A 20,052-nucleotide genomic window follows, 5' to 3' on the forward strand; every position below is an offset into this window, starting at 1 on the left:
ATGCCTTGTTGCAGATCCCACAGCTGAAGGGCTTCCCTCCGACGTGGGTCACCATGTGCCGCTCCAGCATGGAAGGGGCACTGAAGATCTTCCCACACGTGGGGCAGGGGTGGTATTCCTTGGAGTGCACCTCATGGATGTGCTTCCGGTGATCCTGCAGAGTGGGGAAACTCATCCTGCATTTCTTGCAATCATAAGGATCTTCTATGTCTGATTCCATGAGGGACATCCATGAGAGGAAGAGGTGAAGAGGGGAAAAAACACCACAGGGAGCAATCAGTGAAATGTTGGTTGTCGAGTGCAGCAACAGACATAAGACTCTGTTTAGATGTCATGCAGGGTCACAGGCTACCAGGACCAGAAGCCAGCATAGCAATCAGTTGATCACCCCCTACCTTCATCCCAGAAGGGAGAATTTCTCCAAGGTGTCTGTATAAGTCACCTCTGCAGCATGAAATAGTGCACATCTCAATTCTTCATTTTCCATCTTACAAATTAAATCCTATTTTACTACTTTCCAGGGAGTATCACCCTTGCCCTTCCCCTGTCTGCAGTGGGCATTTTTTTTTTTTGTCTTTTTTCCGTGTCCGGCAACGGATCGCAACCCTCAGTGTTGCCCCCGTACCGGACCGGGGACCGGCGACGGGATCGCAAGCCTCGGCGTTGCTCCCGCGCCTCGCTCAGCCAGTGAGCGGGAGCCGGTCTGTACGTGGGATCCGAACCCTCGGACAGGAGCGCCGCCGCGCTTCCCAAGCGGCGCACTATCCAGTGCGCCACCGGGCCGGCCCCTGCAGTGGGCATTTTTGAGTTTTCTAATTCTCTGTAGAGATTTCCAACATACTCCCCAGAGCAACACTACTTCCTCTGTCATCAGCAGGAGGACTGGAGGAATGCTTCCTTGCTTCCCCTTTAGATTCAACAATACAAACATTTGCATAGATAACATTTAATGAGTGCCATATGACAGGCATATTCTAGTTGCTTTACTTATATTAACTCACTTAATCCTTTTAATAGCCCTGGAAGTACGTTCTATTATAGTCCTATTTTACAGATGGGGAAAATCAAGGTTAGGAGTGTTGTTAGTACCCTGCCCGAGGGCATAACTAAGAAATGTCTGCACTGGGGCTCTCACTTGCAAGTCCATGCTCTGAGCCACATGCTTAATTAGAGATGCCAGCTCTTCAGTGAGACCTCAAAAATGAGAAGTAGCCCTGATGAAGAATACATTTGCCATTCTTATGGAAGGAGACTTCAGTCTTTCTTAAGGCAAAAAACAAGCAAAATGTTTTAATAAAATCCTTTGCCTATCAGAAAGGCCCAACCAACAAGACCATCTTACGTGTGCATTGATTCAGATTAATTCAGGAATTCTGATGTGCAGCAGCATTTGGAATCATTAACTAGTTTCCCTGTGGATGTGAACTCTTGAAATCTCAGTTTTACATTATCTTTTAAGACACTTTGATGCAGGTTCCCATAAGCAATGAGGTGGTCCTATGAAACAGGCAAGAAATGGGGGAGACAAATGTGTGGAGGAGTAGGGGCCTCAATGCCAGGTCTGCCATGGATGATATACTCTAGGGCACAGCAAAGTATCTTGGGTCCTCTCCATTCTGAAAATTAATAATGTCTTCACCTTTCCCAACTCCCACATAATGCTACTGGGAAAAGACTAAAGCAAAATGTCATTTTTTTTCTCCTTTTTGTCTTTTTTAGTGACTGGCAACGGATCGCAACCCTCAGTGTCGCGCCCGTACCGGACTGGGACCGGCAACGGGATCGCAACCCTCGGTGTTGCGCTCGCACCTCGCTCAGCCAGTGAGCGGCCGGTCTGTATGTGGGATCCGAACCCTCGGCGGGAGCGCCACCGCGCTCCCAAGAGGCGCACTGTAGCAGTGCGCCACCGGGCCGGCCCGTAAAATGTCATTTAAAGAGGTTGAGAGGACATCAAAATTGTGGTGCTGGATCCAAGCCAACTCTCACTCATCTGTAAGTCTAATGTAACTGAACTTGATGCACAGCCTTGTAAACTCCTTGGAGGAAAGGGGCCACACCTTATAATCCTCCTGTATCACCGGTGTCCAGCCACATGCTGGGCACACAGGAGCTCTGGCAAAGACCTTCCTTGTTGGCTGGCTGACGACAGACTGGAATGCGTTCACATTAAGCACATGTTTGTGAGACACTCTTTGTCAACAATTGAAACTGGTGTGTGAGGAAGAGGAATGAAGAGGGGAGAAGGGAAGAAGGGTGTGTAAAGTATGTGGCATGCAAGAAAGACAAGCTTTGATGGTGACAAATGGCATCTGAGAGCACTACTCTTGTCACCAATGATATCTGATCATTTTCTATGTGTCAGACATGGAGCTTCACCCTTTACATGTGATATTTCATTTAATTCTCACAACGATCCACAGTGGTGGCACTATTATTTGCTTTAGTTTACAGAGAGGCATAAGAGGCTTACAAAGGTAAAGAAATTTAAGATCTCAAGGAAAGTAAGTACCAAGGTCAAGACTGAAGTCCAAGCCTATGTGATTTCAGAGTCCAAACTCTTAGTTCCCCTGCTGTGCTGTGTTGATTACACTCCTGCTGCAAAAAGAGAGGCTGAAGAAAATGTGATGTGGCCATCCGAAAGCCAAACTGGTGATTTCCTGATGATGCAATGAGAAATCACAGAATTTCTTTTTCCTACCTTTGTGTGTGTGTAGTGTGTGTAGTGTGTGTAGTGTGTGTGTGTGTGTGTGTGTGTGTATTGAATAAGAGTGCGTTTTTGTCTCTATCAGTTCTCACTGGTGATTTCCTGATGATGCAATGAGAAATCACAGAATTTCTTTTTCCTACCTTTGTGTGTGTGTAGTGTGTGTAGTGTGTGTGTGTGTGTGTGTGTGTGTGTATTGAATAAGAGTGCGTTTTTGTCTCTATCAGTTCTCATAAATGGGGAGAAAGATAGGGGCTGGCCCTACTAACTGAGTGAAATACAATGGCCTTTGGAAGAGAATGTTGGGCACGAGGCTTTAAAGGAAACGTGACCAGGAACCACTTACAATGGTAGACGTTAACTCAGAAAGTGTCTGCATTGCTCCTACGGGAAAAGGCAGTTCTGGTTATAAGATGAGAGTGGGAGGAGGAGGGTGGGGGGGGCACGAGGCTTTAAAGGAAACGTGACCAGGAACCACTTACGATGGTAGACGTTAACTCAGAAAGTGTCTGGATTGCTCCTACGGGAAAAGGCAGTTCTGGTTATAAGATGAGAGTGGGAGGAGGAGGGTGGGGTAGAAAACAGAAGCTTTGTAGAGTAATGGAAATATTCTGGAACTTTGTGAGTGAATCAGTTATTGAGGCTCTCTCCCTCAAACATAATTTGCCTCTGTCAGACAAACAGTGCCAGGTGGGCTAAAAAGAAAGCCAAGAGAACAACCTGGCAAGATACAATGATACGTTAAAGTGGGATATTTCCTGAAACAGGAATGAGGGACTCTGGGTTTTGCAGAATAGGGGAGGGGCAGGCCCTGAATGGGGCCCAGCTTTGGTGGAGTGACCCCTCTCTTACAATTGTTATATGCTTTCTCAGGGCCAAGGCCTGGGGCTGAGTGCTTGACATTCATGACCTCAGTACATACTGTGAAAGGTGTGCAGGTGGATGGAGAGACCATTGGCTTGCCGGAAGCCTTTGCCACAGTCCCTGCAGACATACGGCTTGTCCCCAGTGTGGGTCCTCACGTGGCGGGACAGCTCAATGGACTGGGCAAACACAGCATCACAGTACTGGCATGCATACATTTTTCCTGCAAATATACACAAGCTTATTAGAGCCAGCACTAAACATTTATGGCATTCCTACAAAGAAAATCAAATTCTAAGACATGTATCAGGAAAATATCATCTGGTAGATGACATTAAAACATTGGGCAATCTACAGTATACTGGGTGAGAGGTCTGAGCCATCCTATCAGACGGCACCTCACCAACACAGCCAATCACACAGAGGGCATGTGTGGTCAGACGGAGGAAGAAATAAGGATGGAGTTCTCATCATACAAGAGAATCCATCTGATCATCAGGCCACCACAAGTATGGAAGAGCTCGTTCCACTCTCAGCAAACACTTACGTATCCTTGTGCCCAGAAATATGTGAGTTTAGATCCCCTGGTAACATCTACAGTGCGGAATCACAACTGCACACAAAGGTGAGAGACATGGATTCAGAGAAGAATGAATTCTTCCAGTGACATGCTATAGTAATTACACAGCCCTTGGTTTCTCTATTTTCTCATGCACATAATGGGAATATAATGACCAGACTGTCAAAGATTGTTAGAAAATACTGGTAAAGAGCAAGTCTGGAGAATTGGAATTTGTAAAAAATGCTAGACCAGCTGTACCTCCAACCTCCCTTATGTGACAAGTGGGGCTATCACTGAGGTAAGTCTCCAGACCCCCCAGATTCTAGGGCCTCCTTCAACTAAACCAATCAGATTCATTTGCATTTTTTTTACAACTGGACATCAAAATAAGATTTTGCTAGAAAGAAAAAGCTTTTTTGAATCAAGAGTTGAATTTATTGAGAACCTCGGGCCTCAAGTCCTTGACCTTCTTCTCTGCCCTCACTTTCTGGATAATCTTATCTCAGATGCTGATAAACCACCTGTATACTGAGAGATCCCATACTTGTATCTCTACCTCCCACCTTTCCCCAGAACTCCAGACTTGTACATCTGACTCCCTATTGTTCTACCTTTCCACTTAGAGGTGTATTAGGTACCCCATATCCAAAACAGAGTTCCTGATGCTCTATCCTCACCACTCCCACAACCCACCCACACATACACACACACATGCTACAATTTTCCCCATCTCAGTAAATGGCAGCATTATTCACTCAGTTGCTCATGCCAAAACCCCAAAGCCATCCTTAATTCCTCTCTTTCCCTCACATCCCACATCCAGTCTACCATGAGTACTGTCACTTCTACTTTTAAAACTGTATCCCCAAACTTGAACATTTTTTACAACCCCCACTAACACAACTCTGGTTGAAAACTATACCACCTCTACACTGGACTACTGCAATAGCCTCCTGTTTCCCTGTTTATATGTACTCTTGCCCTACTACAGTTTATCGTCCAGAGTAGCCAGAACTCACTTTTAAAAATGTAAATCAGATCTTATCAGACCTCTGCTCAAAACCTTCCTATGGCTTCCTATGGTAGGCAGAATAATGACCCCCAATGATGCCCATGTCCTAGTCCCTGGAACCTGTGAATGTGTTACCTTATATGGCAAAGACTTTGTAAATATAATTGAATTAAAAATCTTGTGATGGGAAGATTATCGTGGATTATCCAGGTGGGCCCAGTGTAATCAGAAGGGTCCTTGTAAGAGGAAAGAAGGAAAGTCAAAGAAGGAGGCACAGTGATGGAAGCAGCAGTTGAAGTGATGTGGCCAAGAGCCAAGAGTAGGTGGCCTCTAGAAGCTGGCAAAGGCAAGGAGTGGATTCTCCCCTAGAGCCTCCAGAAGGAACACAATTCTACTGAAACCTTGATTTTAATTTCAGCCTCATAGGCCTATTTTGATCTTTCTTACCTCCAGAATAAGATAATACATTTGCATTGTTTAAAGTCACTATTTGTGGTAATCTGTTATAGCAGCAATAGAAACCAACACACTTCACATAAAAACCAGAAGTCCTTGCCCTGGCTTTTAAGACCTGACAAGATCTGGCCTTTGGTGCCCTCTCTGGCCTTCTCTCTTAACCCTCTTCCCTCACTGACTCTACTTCAGCCCCTTCTAGGTTTCTGTGGTCTCTCAAGCAGGCAGAGTTCACTCCTGCTTGGGGGAATGGGCTCTGACCCTTGAAGCTCTTCTCTCAGATCTTCCGCTGGCTCCATCTCTCACGTCATTCAGGTTTCTACTCCAATGCCATCTCTTGGAGGCCTTCTCTGCCGATACAAGGAGTGCCCCACCCTGGCCCAGTCATTCTCTCGCTGCTTACCCTGCTTTATTGTCTTCATAGCGATGATATTATCTGAATTTATATTACACATTTATTTGTTTCTTGTCAGTTTTATCCACTGGAATGTAAGCTCCATGAGAACAGGGTCTGTGCATTTACAATATCCCCATGTCTGCAATAATGCTCAAGAAATTCATTCAAGTCAGCAAATATTTATTGAGGGCCTACTATTGCCAAGTACTATTCTAAGTTCCATGGATACAGCAGTGGGAAAAAAACACTAACAGCTCTACCCTAACAAAGCTTGCATTCTGATGGGGGAGACTAACTATAAATGAAACAAATTAATAAAGTACATACTACATTATATAAGCACTCTGGAGCAAAATAATGCAAGGAAATTGGGGCTGGGGTGCTGAGATGTTATATAATGTGGTCAGGAAAGGACTGGAGAAGGTGAGGTGTGAGTAGAGACTCAAAGGAGGAGAGCATGGCAAGATAGCTGAGACGGGCAGAAGAGAGTGAGTGAAGGGAGCATGATAAGAGATGAAGTCAGAGAGCAAGCAGGGGGCTTCATCACAGAGGGCCTGGCAGGCTGTCATAAGGACTTCTGGTTTCACACTGACTGACACGAGAAGCCAATGCAGAGTTCTGAGAAGAGAAGTGACCTGAAATGGTCTAGTTTTAAAAGTATTGAGGGAGAACTGGCCCGTGGCTCACTCAGGAGAGTGCAGTGCTGATAACATCAAGGCCATGGGTTCGGATCCTATATAGGGATGGCTGGTTAGCTCAATGGCTGAGCGTGGTGCTGACAACGCCAAGCCAAGGGTTGAGATCCCCTTACCGGTCATCTTTATTAAAAAAATAAATAAATAAAAATAAAAATGTTGAGGGAAATGGTAAGAGCAAGGAGACCAGCTAGGAGACTAAAGTGACAGTCCAGGTGAGACAATGCTGCAATTATTACTTATACATAAATGCTTCAAACAATACAAAGAATCCTCCAAAAAGCTTTTCCTGACAATGTATCTCTTCCCCTCTGACTGGACCAGAAATCCTTTCTCTTTCTTTCCTATCAACTGGTATTATTCCCCATTATACCCCTGATAATCTATACTGTAATGTAATGGTCTCTATACTCCCCTTGGAGCGGGAGCACAGGAATTCCAGCTTACTCACTCAGCACCTTGCACTTCCCAATCCACAGGCAGTGCTCAATCAAGGTCTTTTTAATGCTTGAACTCCACCTAAAAACTCAAAGAATTCCTGGCTTTACGTAAATTCTATAACTATAAAGTCATAATACTACAGAAGCCAGCCTCTCTTCAGAAACTCTCACAGGAAGCATTTTACGTGTCTGTGCACATATGTATTCCCAATTGTCTGTGTGCCTAGAGATTTTGCATTGTTTTTGTTTTTAATTTACTTGAGATGTACATCACGTTTAATTCCAAATATGTTTCTAGGCAGTTTACACATAACAACTGGCAGGATAAATGAGGAACTTCTCCACGCCTTACCTTCTGAGTGCTTCTTCTTGGTGTGGTAGGCCAGGGCGGAGGCCTGGGTGAAGGTCATGAGGCAGTGCTTGCACATGAACGGGCGGTCCCCAGTGTGAAGACGAAGGTGGTTCTTCAGGGTAGAATTGGCTGCAAACTTTGCCCCACACTCTTCGCAGGAGAAAGGCTTCTCGTCAAAGTGCTCTGTCAGTTTGTGGTACTGCATGCCTAGGGAAGCCGTGCCGGGAACCAGAAGATATACTAGTGATCAGAGTTACAAATCCAGCATGAGGATGCATGGGAGCACTGCCTCAGGCCTGGCCACAAAGGGAAGCACAGCATGAACCACAGAATGCCAGGCCATGCGAGCCTCCACCTCACACAGCCATGCTGCCCATGCTCCCACCAACCAGCACTCCCAAAGTCCCCTGGTCTCACTCCCGGTTGGATCAGGCATAAAGTGATTCTGGGTTTATCTTCCCTATCTCCTCTTTCTCTCTTAAGTCCCACCAACCAGCACTCCCAAAGTCCCCTGGTCTCACTCCTGGTTGGATCAGGCATAAAGTGATTCTGGGTTTATCTTCCCTATCTCCTCTTTCTCTCTTAAGAAAGACCCACCCACCCAGAGATAAGGGAACAAAACTCACTTTTATGTTTTATTGGGTTTATCCAACATCTGGGACAAGGGAAAACAATTCTGACTATACATCCCATGGTTTCTGTGACTCTTGTTATTATCAAGAAACAAGTGGTACATGGAAATCTGAGAGTCAGGTATTAAACAGATGGTTATTATTATGAATAATAATGGCCATAAGCTACTGTGTGCTACTACTACAGGCCCGTATGAGGTGTTTAGCTCTGTTATCTTAAATCTTCACAACAATCCAAAAAGTAAGTGGTATCAGGGTATCTATTTACCTGATGTGGAAATGAAAACTCAGAGAGCTGATTCCAAAACCTATGCTCTTCTCAAAATACTACCCTGCCTATGTAGGAACCTCCTCTGTTTTCTAGGCCCAAACGTACACCTCATTACACACAACTAGGGGCAAGGCCTGGAATCCAAACTACAATAACAGAATTATTATCCTCCTTTACTTCACCTTATCAAATATACCTGAGGCATGGGCAAATTCTCTTCCACAGAGGTCGCATGTCACAGGAAGCCTCTTCTTCTTCTTCTTGGGGACGTCAGGCTCTCCACTTGCACCATGGGCCTCCAGCTGATGCTTCTCCAGTTCTTTCTTAGACTCCTTGGTCTCACTGCATTCATTACACTGCACTTCTTTGCTCTTGGCCACCCGGCAGCGCTTCATGTGCACCTTTAGGCGGCAGTAGAAATGAAAGCTTTTGTCGCAGGCTTTACAGACGAAGCTCTTCTTGGCAGAGTCTGGGGAGGCAGAAGTGTCTTTCTCTTGGTGTTCTGGCAAGGAACCAGTCTCTCCTTCCTTGTTTTGTTCCCCAGACTGGCAGGCTTCTTTGGCTGGCTCAGCTGCGTTTTCATCTTCTTTGCCATTGGCTTTAAGGTGAAATTCATTATTAAACTTCCACGTTTCCTTCTCTCCATTTTCCTTAGTAAGGAAACCTGCATAGGAGAGAAATCTCATGGCTCTGGGAATTGTTTCTACTTTGCTTTATAATTTTTCAAACATACTTCTTAGAGAGGTAGGGAGACTACTTGGAATCCTCAAAAAAAACTGTGAAGTAACATCACTGATACCTTTACTTTCCAATAAACACAAACAGCACATCTTAGATGTATGCCCCATGACGTTTTCAGGTATGGAGAGTATATACAATGAATAAATAACTTAAGGTAACAATGAACTCTTATATGAACTGCTGCCTCTTTTCTTCCATAAAGAAACAACCTGGGGCCTGACAGGATCCCTCATCCCACCCTGCTTCTTACCAATGTATGCTAACTCCTGCATGACAGGCTGCAGGCCTGGAAACGATCTGTGGACACTGCACAGGAGGTGACATATTTCAATGGCTGAGACTGATTTTTCCATGGCTCTGCTCAGCACTGCTCTCAGAGAAGCTTCAGGGCTGGCTGTCTCAGAGGAAATGTTCAGAATCTAAATGAATACCGTGAGACAAAGGTGTGGGGTTAATAGTAGAAGATTTTCTCCATGGCTTGCACCTTTCAAAAAAAGAAGCTAATTCTAGGAAGTCATTGCTCCATCTATAAGCAGCTTCTACTTCTCGTGATAAAGGTAATGGAGAGCCCTGTTTTCCAAAGAACAGGAAAATTAACAAAACAAGAAAAGGAAGCACATAACAAGATAAATATGCAAATACAAAGAAAGTACAAGCAGGGAAGCAGTAAGCATTTTCTATAAGAAATATCTTCTCAAAAACCGTGAGACAAAGGTGTGGGGTTAATAGTAGAAGATTTTCTCCATGGTTTGCACCTTTCAAAAAAAGAAGCTAATTCTAGGAAGTCATTGCTCCATCTATAAGCAGCTTCTACTTCTCGTGATAAAGGTAATGGAGAGCCCTGTTTTCCAAAGAACAGGAAAATTAACAAAACAAGAAAAGGAAGCACATAACAAGATAAATATGCAAATACAAAGAAAGTACAAGCAGGGAAGCAGTAAGCATTTTCTATAAGAAATATCTTCTCAAAAACCAGGAATCACCAAAGAACTTTTTTACATCTTAATATTAAAAGCTTGGAAAGCTATAGGATTTGATTGTTGGTGTTTCTGTCTTGAAGATCAGGATAATTTTTCATAATATATAATTGTCTCAATGTCTGGAAGTAATTCTGCATGATCAGTGGCTTCGTATTCTTAGACACTTAGAAGTACCCTTTTAAACATCATTTTCTTTCATAAAATAACTCAGCATTTTAAAGAAGGTTCAAATAGGGGCTTTAAAGAGGCTAAGAACATTATTTCAAAGCCATACTCTTTCAGAATTTTAGAGCTATCAGCAGACAGAGTCAGTACACTGAGAAAATAAAGAGAGCTAAACCATCCACAGATGGCCAAATGGAATTTTCATTTTGGAAGATATTTTATTTCTGCTCTTTTCAAGTCTATCTAAATAAACCTGATGTCCCTGGAGGCAGGCATGAGACTAATTAGTGACGCTAAAACTGATCAGCTGCAGAAGCCCCATCTCTGAAATATGTGGTGTACTGGAGAAAGTCTATCAGATGAATCTTCCCTCTGAAACCCCACAGACATGTGTGCCACCTTCTTCCCATCTGAGAGTTAGACAAAGGTGGGGCTGTCATGTGCACAGGCAGAGTTAGCCACCAGCCCATCTGCACATCTTCCACACCTGGCTGGATCCCAAGGGCACTTCAGGTGAATCTGTAGTTTAGTTTTATGTTTCTTTATTTTTCTTCCCCACTCAAGTTGCACGTGATCCTAGGCTGGACATCCATGAATTCCCCCCCAATCCCCACCTGGTTTTCCTGGGATGCTTTTCCACACCTGGCTGGATCCCAAGGGCACTTCAGGTGAATCTGTAGTTTAGTTTTATGTTTCTTTATTTTCCTTCCCCACTCAAGTTGCACATGATCCTAGGCTGGACATCCATGAATTCCCCCCCAATCCCCACCTGGTTTTCCTGGGATGCTGGCCACGTTGTGAGAAGCCTTACAGAAAATGAGTTGGCACTATTTGCTATCCCATATGGGCAAAAGCTTTGTTCTATCTATGTTTATCTTGCCTCTTTCTAGAAGCCAGAATAGAATATATAGTAAGACCACTTGTATTTTCCTTCGCCTGAGAGAAGTTGCTTCTTAGAACACGTTAGAGACACTATCATGGCTCCCCTGGAGATTTACCTAGGTTTAGACATATGGAATAAATCTAAGTTGAGTCACACGAACCTGGGTTCAGATCCTGACTTCATTTCCTCCCTGCTAGAGCATCCTAGACATGTTACTGAACCCCATGAAGCCTGAGCTCCCTTGTTTATAAAATGTGATGGATGACATCATCTGCCACTTAAGAGTTGGGAGGATTAAAAGAGCAAAAATGGTTTAAAGTATTAGCTTAGCACAGGGCTAGGCACATCGCAGATACTCTATAGAAGCTGGTTCCTCCCTTAGGAATGAAGACAGTTTCAGGCATCTACTCTGTAAAACTCTGGAATTTGATTTTTTATTCCCACCACACCTCTTTCACAGTCTCTGCCAGGTGCTCTTCCTCTGAGGTAAAGTGCTTGAGCTCAATCCTTTGCTGGATGGCATCTATGATCAATTTGTTATGCCTCAGGATTGTTTCTAAGGCAGCACTTTCTGGGGTGATCACTGAAAGAAAGGGGGATTGAAAACTCATTAGTAAAACTATGAGCACCATTTTTTCCTTCATCTCTTTCCTCAGCTCAACTCTGATGGGTGACAGGTGAGAACACATTTCACCTATCTCCTATCTGGGGCTGAGAGTGAGGAAAATGGCAGATAGCACTGTAATCAGAGTATAATAATGAATATAAGCTTAGAATAATTACTGCATAGTTTTTTTCTAAAAAGGTTGACAAACTCCTGTGTCCTTGAACAAAGTTGCCAGTCCTTACTTCTAATGGTAGGGATGTGGATGACTACCATAAGAAAGCTCGTTCTATTTTCTGGGAAGACTAACAATAATCTCTCATGGGGTAAAAATCATGACAGGGGTCACATAACTTACCTGCCTGGAAGAAAGCATCGGCACCAGGCTCCCTTCGTATTTCTTCTATGAGCAGGTTCAATGGGCAGGTCTTTGTCTCCTGAGCCGCCAGCAGCAGTTGCCATATGGATGTTGCAGAGAGTGTCTGCTTTTCTAGAACTGCTGACATCAGGGAACTAAAACCATCTGAACCTGAGGCACATTTCACAAGCTTCTCCATGACCTTCAAGACGTAGCACAAACATGCACATAAGAGACTTTCTAGCCGATGGCCCAGCTGCAGAGCTGCAAGTCTGGGTACTGGGTTATAGTGAATGCACTTCTGGGGAGGAGTTTTTCAACAGCCTTCACCTATCTCAACCTGAGAGATTTCTTACACATGACCAAGCTCTTCATTCCTCCTTTTGAATGCCTTTCCTTATTACCATGGAAATTACAACTATCCTACTTGTTACTTTGCCTTAGAGTTACATTCTCTACTTGGCATTTCTCAACATGGCTGTGTATGTTTATTTATACAAAATATGTGTGTGTATATATACTCATATTTTCCCCTTCTCTCTCATTTTACCCTCCATCTCTCTCTCCCCTTCTCTTACCTCTCTTTCTCCAGGGGCTAAACTCTTCACGCGTGAGATCACCTTTAGTAACACTGCGTTGTCTGTGAAAATCTCAGAGAGGTTTTCATGATACCTTCTCAATAGCTCAGTCCCATAATCATCAGGGCTTGGTTGGACTGTAAGGATTAGCAAAACAATAATGTTTGATGCAACAAAACCTCCTAAGGGCTTTTCCTACAGAAGACTTCTGGATGTTATAATTGAGAGAGGAAGAAGATCAGCGCAAAAGCTCTGTCTCCTCTGCAGAGCTGAGTCCAACTCCTGGCTTGAGGCCTCATACACATGTGTTCAGATCTGCTCTGGTCTACACTCAATCACTTGGTGCTTCAGGGGTCATAAAACCACTAACACTCTGAAAGCTAGTGCCTGGTGGTAGAAGCCAGCAATTGCTCAACAGGGGGGTAATTAGAAGGTTGTTCTTGTAAGACAATCAGATGTACAGATTCAATGGGTGTTATCCATTAAGCTTGAGGTGAAGGATCCATGTGGCGATCCAAAATACAAGCAGGCATGAGTCAGGACTGTGCTGGTGAAGCTGACCCACAGCTCTTCTGTTTATATGCCCTTTAAGCCAATCTGCTAGGTACTCTCTTCTAAGAAGACATATTTATTTGAAAGGAAAGAAAAATCAAAACTATCAGGCATTTCCCTTAGCTCTGTAGATATTTTAAAAATTTATTCTCCTCTTTGGCCCAGTAACTCTACTTCTGGAAATCTAACCTTAGAAAATTACCTGGAGACAAAAAAATATATGTACAAGGACAATTGTCATTGCATAATCTGTGATGATGATGAAGAAGAAGATAGTAACAACTAATATTTATTGAATGCCTGCTATGTGCCAGGAAATGTGCTAAATGTTTTACATGTATTATCTGATAGTAGCCACAAAAATGAATGTCATAAATACCACTCTTATCCCCATTTCACAGAGAAAATAAGGTTCAAAAAAGCTAAGTCACTTGCTCAAGGTCACACAGCTACAAAATGGTAGAGTCAGGTTGCAAAACCAGGTAGTCTTGACACTAAAGCCTATGGTCTTAACCACTGTGCTACATTTGCCCCAGATAAGGGCATGAGTAATATGTCATATACATCCTTATGATGAAAAACTCCATAGCCTTCAAAAAATAGGATCATGGAGAGTTTTTTGAAATGTAGGAGAGAATGTTCTTATAGTGTTAAATGGAGGAAATCATAAAATTATAAAACATGATAGTATCTCAACATTGCAAAAATAATGTAATAGGTAAAATATGTCAGTGTTAATACTGACATACTTGAGTGGTAGGATTTTAGGTTCTTTATTTTTGGAATTGTCCAAGTTTATATAAGTAATATTAATTTTATAAGGTAGAAAAAAGTTCTCCTGTTTCTTAAATATTCTTTTTCTGTAAACTGTCTCAGTCCTAAATGCTCTGAGATAGGGGAGAATTGGCTCGAGTTGGACTGTCATTGTAAAGAATGGAATATGGACTCAGTTCCCCAAGCTGAGTGGACAAAAGGGTGGTTAGTTCTGGGGACTGCTGGAACCAGCACTCAAGTGGAATCGGGGCAATCAAGATTTGAGTTTTTGCTGCTTACATCTGTCAACACAGCTTGTCAGAATGCTGCGCCTTGTGAGCCCATTTGCTCCTTCAGCTTTCATAAGTGATCTTGGACAGCCCTGGGAAAGCCATACGTTAATAAACCCTGAACCATAGGAACACCCTGAGGGAACATAACGGAGGAAAATCATTCTCGGATTTCAGATGTTAACTCCAAAAATATTGAGAAGCATTGATTTGTGACAATTAGTTTCTGTTTCGCAATGACCTTTCTTAACATTATCTCCCTAGCATGCAGTCAAAGAGGTGCTTTAAGCTATAATTTTCTGTAGGAGTGGTTCCAGTCCAGAGAGTCAGCAATTAGTTGATACCTGTAGTACTTGGCAAAGTGGCTAATTTCTGCAAATTCTCCAGCAGAAGGCCCAAGTTTGGGAACATCATCTTCACAGCCTGGAGGAGTTTTACCAAACTCTCAGCAGTCAGAGTCTTCTCTTCAGTCATTCTGTGCAACAAATTTTCTATTGTCTCCTTGGGTGTTCCGCCCTCACAGCAATTCAGAATCACCTGCAGTAGCAAGCAATCAACCAGACACCAGTTACAGGCAATTCAAAATTTATCTGACACACCACTGGAAAACCCAGCAAGATGGCATTACAAAACGCCCTATCTCCAAGTCCTCCTCTGTTGATCTCTAGCACTACTTTTTTCTGTTTTAATAAAAATCCAAATCATTCTCCAATAAATAACTGTATAAAAATCTTTCTCAGTTCCAGGTCTGTGTATATTCTTTGCCTCCAACAGCTTGTATATTGTGAAAACATTCTCTTACTAGGCCTATATGATATATCAAGTAGCTTACATCTAACCTGGTTCTTCAGATTTATTCAGACACTGCGACTGAGAAACATAGACAAATAATTCATTAATACAGTTATAATATTTTTCAATCTCTGTTCAGTAAAGTTCATGATATTTGTACAGGTTGTAATTTCAGAGCAAATTTCTATTATTTTACTTCCTTTTACTTTATTTGTATGGTAATATGAATACCCAGATAATTTATGCACTAGTCTGTGGACTCCAAAACAATAGATTTAATGAATATTTTCACAATATACATAAGTTAGCTCTTATGGAACTGATAAAGCAGGGGATTATTTCAATACATGTGATCTACAGATTCATAGTAACTGAATTTTGAGCTTCCCTTTGGGAAAATGCTAGCTCTCAGGAGAAAGAGTCAAGCAGATCAGTCATGGTAGTATGCTAGAGATTACCATTATCAAATTAGCTCCCATTTTAAAGTCATGAATTTAGCTTAAAATCAAATTGGCTTTATATATATGAAAGGAATATATATATATATAGTGAATCAAACTGTCATTCTTTGTCAGCACAGAACATAGTCTTCTCTTTGCTTAAGGTCTAATATACAGTAGATTTCAACCAAATGAATTATAATCTAAAATTTAAGAACCTGTATAGAAAAACCATACTGATCTCAGTGTTAGATCTTAGTTCCTAAGCAACAAACCTGATACATTACAAGACAACCAGATACTGTTAAGAGTTGGTATGGGCTTTAAAGCCTGACAGACTGAGTTTGAGTCACAGTTCTAATATTTATTACCTGTGTGACCTTGGGCAAGTTATTTAATTTCTCTGAACCTTATTTTCCTCATTCATAAAAGAAGATAACAATACCAACTCTTACACAGTTGTTATAAGGATTCTGTAAAATAAGGCTGCTGTCTGTAGAGCCTAATGACTCCTAGGATATCTGTGATCTTTAAGAAATAATAGTATTACTGATATTATTAGGGAGCAGCATGCACAGTGGTTAAGAGAATGTGTTCTGGTTAGAAGCCTGGGTCCAAGTACTGGCCTCAAACAGCTATGCCTCTGTTGGGTAAACTTCTTAACCTCCCTAAGCTTCTGTTTCTTCATCTATAAAATGAGGGTAACATCCATGACTATTCATAAAGTTGCTGTGAGGGTAAAATTCAGTAATGTTTAAAAGGTCTTCAGCACATTGCTTGGCACACAGTAAGCAATAAATGCATGGCAGCCATCATAATTGCTATTTTTATATCTGTTTCCAGTCCTGAAGTAAAGGCATTCCTATTTATCACTTCTTACAGAAACCAAGGTATTTACAGATAAGGGTCATGGCATCCATGATTAGCATAATTTTGTAACAGAAAAAAGTTCTAAAAGGTCTGGATACGTGCTCCATATGGTGTCAACACAGTAGTCATTTGATCAACATTCACCTCTACACACCCACTTTATTAGTTTGTTTGAATTTTCATGAGAAGAAATAGCTTAATGAAGTTCTGGTGGAAACCTAATCTTAAGAAGTGTTTTTGTGATTTATAACTAATTTAAGTTCTTCTGCTTCAGCTTTTTCTGTCAAGTAAACTGAAAGTGACAGAAGAAAATGACAGTGTGGTCTATCTTGCTGCAGACAATGAGACTAAGTTTGGGCTCTACCTATAAATGCCATTTTATCAACATAATGAAACAGTTCAAAGGACATATTCAATCTGCCTAATAAGAAAAAGATCTGAATGAGTAATCAAATGAAATCACTAAACAGGGTATCAGATACTTCTAGAGCTATAAACTTACTTAAGCTGAGTGTCTGAAATTACACTTAATCTGAAGTCTGAGGAGAAAACCCAGAGTTTAATCTTTTTTGTATATTATCTTTCTCTAAGGAGTTCAAAGAACTTAAAATTTTAAAAACATAATTAATTTGCAAAATACAATTTTGAGATTAAAAGTTGTTCCCTTATACATATATATCAATATAAGATCATTGAGAAAAATAAAATCTAGGATCCAGTCCTCCCTACAAATCCAGTGCTCAGACATTATACCAGTGGTTTCTAAACATTTTTTCTCCTGAACATTTAAGTCACTTCCCACAGTTTTAAGAATAGATGCCACAAAAATTCTCTATTCCTATTCCTTCCTTCCAGATATAAAAATATTTTTAGCACAAAGTTGAAATCAATAACACCAACAAATACAGTTATCTAGTTGCCTTGAGAAGTCATGCCAGCACTTTTATGAGGATTTCAGTAGCTAGCTGGTGGGAGAGTAAATTGGTACAACCTTCCTGAAGGGCAATTTGGCTACACGTATCAAACACTTGAAAAGTTTTATACTCTCTTCCAAAATTCCATTTCTTAGGAATTATCCTAAGGAAATAATTTGAGAAGTATGCAAAGATCTGTGTGCAATGATGTTCTTGTGACATCACTTACAATTGGAAAAAAATTGAAAACAAATACCCAACAATAAAGAATTCTTGAATTATGGTATGTCCATTAGACAGAATATAATACAGCTACCAAAATCCATAGTATACCATAGAAATGTATTAACATATTAAATAAAAAACCAAGTTAAAAAACTGTATGTTCCATATAACCCCATCACAGGATGACGCAAATGAGAAGGAGTGAGAGCACATGCTCTAAAACGTTAGCAGTGGTCATCTCCAGGTGGTCAAATATGAATTTTTTTCTTTTTGCTTGTTTTGTCAATTTTCTACATATTAACAGTGTACAATTTCTGTAAAGAGGAAAAGTATCATAATAATTACAAATGTGCTTTAACATTTAACTCTTTTTTTTTTTTCCTTTTTGTCTTTTTTTACTGACCGGTAATGGGATCGCAACCCTCGGTGTTGCGCCCGCACCGCGCTCAGCCAGTGAGCGGGAACTGGTCTCCACATGGGATCCGAACCCTCGGCGGGAGCCGCCACACTCCCAAGAGGCGCACTCTCCAGTGCACCACCGGGCCGGCCCATTTAACATTTAACTCTTGGTGTAACTGTTTATAGTAAAAATTCATTGGGTCAGAGCAGGAATATCATGTATTTATCTATCCATCCCTCCATCCATTTATGGTATGGCTACAATGTGCAAGGCCCTCGGGAAGCTGCTGCAAGGGATACAACAGGGCATGAAACAAGAATCTCAACTTCGAGGTGCTTACTATGCAGTAGGTATAAAAATACTGCAAGGTAAAAAGTGCTACGTGCCACAAAAGAGGGTTTATTTATTTATTTATTTTTTAAGTGCTCTATGAATTCAGAAGGGGGGAGGATATACTTGACACAGTTACCCTTTTTTCAGTGCCAGTCAGGAATTCCTCCTTGGCTGTTTCCAGGAAATCCACAATAGGTTTCAGCTGTGTTACACACTGTATCAGGTCCTCTTTGTGTTCTAGTAACAGAACAGACAAGGTCTTTCCCTCCTCTGTGTTCCCTGGAGGACAAAGAGTTAGAGACACACAAGAGAAGCTAGTCAATTTGAAGAAAATGACAGCATGGTTTGTCAAGAGAGATCTAACAGAATAGTAAAGTGATTCTCAGCTTATTCTGAGCACCTGAATGCAGAATCTCTTTTACAGAGGAAAATACTTTATTATTCTGTTTAAACTCAATGAAAGGAAAAATGTTTCATTTATCTGTCGAAACACAAAGCTTCAGAGCCAGCCAGAGGTTAACTTCTGGTTGGCAAGGCCACTGCTTTGTATCTAACCCAAATAAGAGAAACTTCAGCCTTTAAGAGCTGTCAGCAAACCAGTTCATTCTGGGCACTCAAGTCATTGATTTAGATGTGTGGCTTTTTGAAGGGCAGGAGAACATTCACCGTATTCTCCAACTTCAAAAGTATCAGACTAATCAAGAATAGAAATGGAGACTCAAATTTAGTGTGCATATATTTAACATGCAGCCTCTGGAATTACATGTAGAACTTATATGAAAACCATTTAACTAAGCTACTAAAGAAATATATCACTGGAATGAACAGTATTTTCCCAGAAGAAAACTCAATCATTCCAGCAGACAGGATTTTCTCTTACCTTTTGGCTGCACTGTTTCTACATCTTCCGGCTTTCTGTCTAATAGAGCTGTTTTTACTGCAGGATTGGAATCTTGGTACAGCCTCAACAGGGACACAACAGTCTGAACATCCAGGCTCTGATCTCTGACTTTATCCAGAATTCTCTGGAATGCTGAATGTCCTTCTTCACCCTCAAGACATTCCATTATGGTCTGTGAAACAAAAGTACCCAGAAAGAGACATTAGCCAGCCACAAGAACCCTGTGCTCCTTACATTTGGCAAGCAAGGCCCTGGACAGTTTGATCCCCACCTACCTCTCCAGCAGCTCCTAGCAATAGTTCCAAAAAACCCTGTCCCATGCTCCCAAACCTATCTGTAGGGCTCCAATTCCACAATTCCACATGTTAAGCTTGCTCTGGGGTTACCTTTGCTGGGAGGCTTTAGTCACACTATAATTTATTTGTATATCTTTTTCTCCTACATCTTCTTGAAGATGGGAGTCATGCTTTCTAGAGCTCTATATCCTCAGCAACCAGCACAGCCTGGCACACAGTAGATGTTCAGTGAATTTTTAACAAACTTAATGCACTTCTTACCTCATTACATCTTTATGAATCTTATGACATTTTGAGTATTTCTTGGGCAAGGACATCTGAATTTAAATGGAATGAGGGCCGGCCCGGTGGCACACTGCTACAGTGCGCCGCTTGGGAGTGCGGTGGCGCTCCCGCCGAGGGTTCGGATCCCACATGCAGACTGGTTCCCGCTCACTGGCTGAGCGAGGTGTGGGAGCAACACCGAGGGTTGCGATCCCGTTGCCGGTCCCGGTCCGGTACGGGCGCGACACTGAGGGTTGCGATCCGTTGCCGGACCCGAAAAAAAAAAAAAAAAAGACAAAATGGAATGAACTGTCATTTTATTATTTGAGAA

The 20,052-nt window shown here is 41.9% G+C and overlaps 1 protein-coding gene across 1 annotated transcript in view; it reads right to left on the reverse strand.

Moving 5' to 3' along the window:
- ZBTB40 (zinc finger and BTB domain containing 40) overlaps positions 1 to 20,052 on the reverse strand; it is a 40,435-nt gene that overhangs the window by 9,159 nt on the left and 11,224 nt on the right. Inside the window, exons 3-13 of the mRNA XM_008589760.1 lie at positions 19,141 to 19,333; positions 18,397 to 18,539; positions 14,631 to 14,823; positions 12,692 to 12,828; positions 12,114 to 12,315; positions 11,601 to 11,734; positions 9,374 to 9,542; positions 8,579 to 9,046; positions 7,480 to 7,686; positions 3,627 to 3,791; positions 4 to 210 (exon numbers count right to left, since the gene is read on the reverse strand). Of these exons, the coding sequence (XP_008587982.1) occupies positions 4 to 210; positions 3,627 to 3,791; positions 7,480 to 7,686; positions 8,579 to 9,046; positions 9,374 to 9,542; positions 11,601 to 11,734; positions 12,114 to 12,315; positions 12,692 to 12,828; positions 14,631 to 14,823; positions 18,397 to 18,539; positions 19,141 to 19,333 (2,218 nt within the window). The remainder of the gene's footprint in view (positions 1 to 3; positions 211 to 3,626; positions 3,792 to 7,479; positions 7,687 to 8,578; positions 9,047 to 9,373; positions 9,543 to 11,600; positions 11,735 to 12,113; positions 12,316 to 12,691; positions 12,829 to 14,630; positions 14,824 to 18,396; positions 18,540 to 19,140; positions 19,334 to 20,052) is intronic.

The sequence above is a fragment of the Galeopterus variegatus genome, unplaced genomic scaffold (genome assembly GCF_000696425.1).
Source record: "Galeopterus variegatus unplaced genomic scaffold, G_variegatus-3.0.2 Scaffold5640, whole genome shotgun sequence".
NCBI classification, from domain to species: domain Eukaryota; kingdom Metazoa; phylum Chordata; class Mammalia; order Dermoptera; family Cynocephalidae; genus Galeopterus; species Galeopterus variegatus.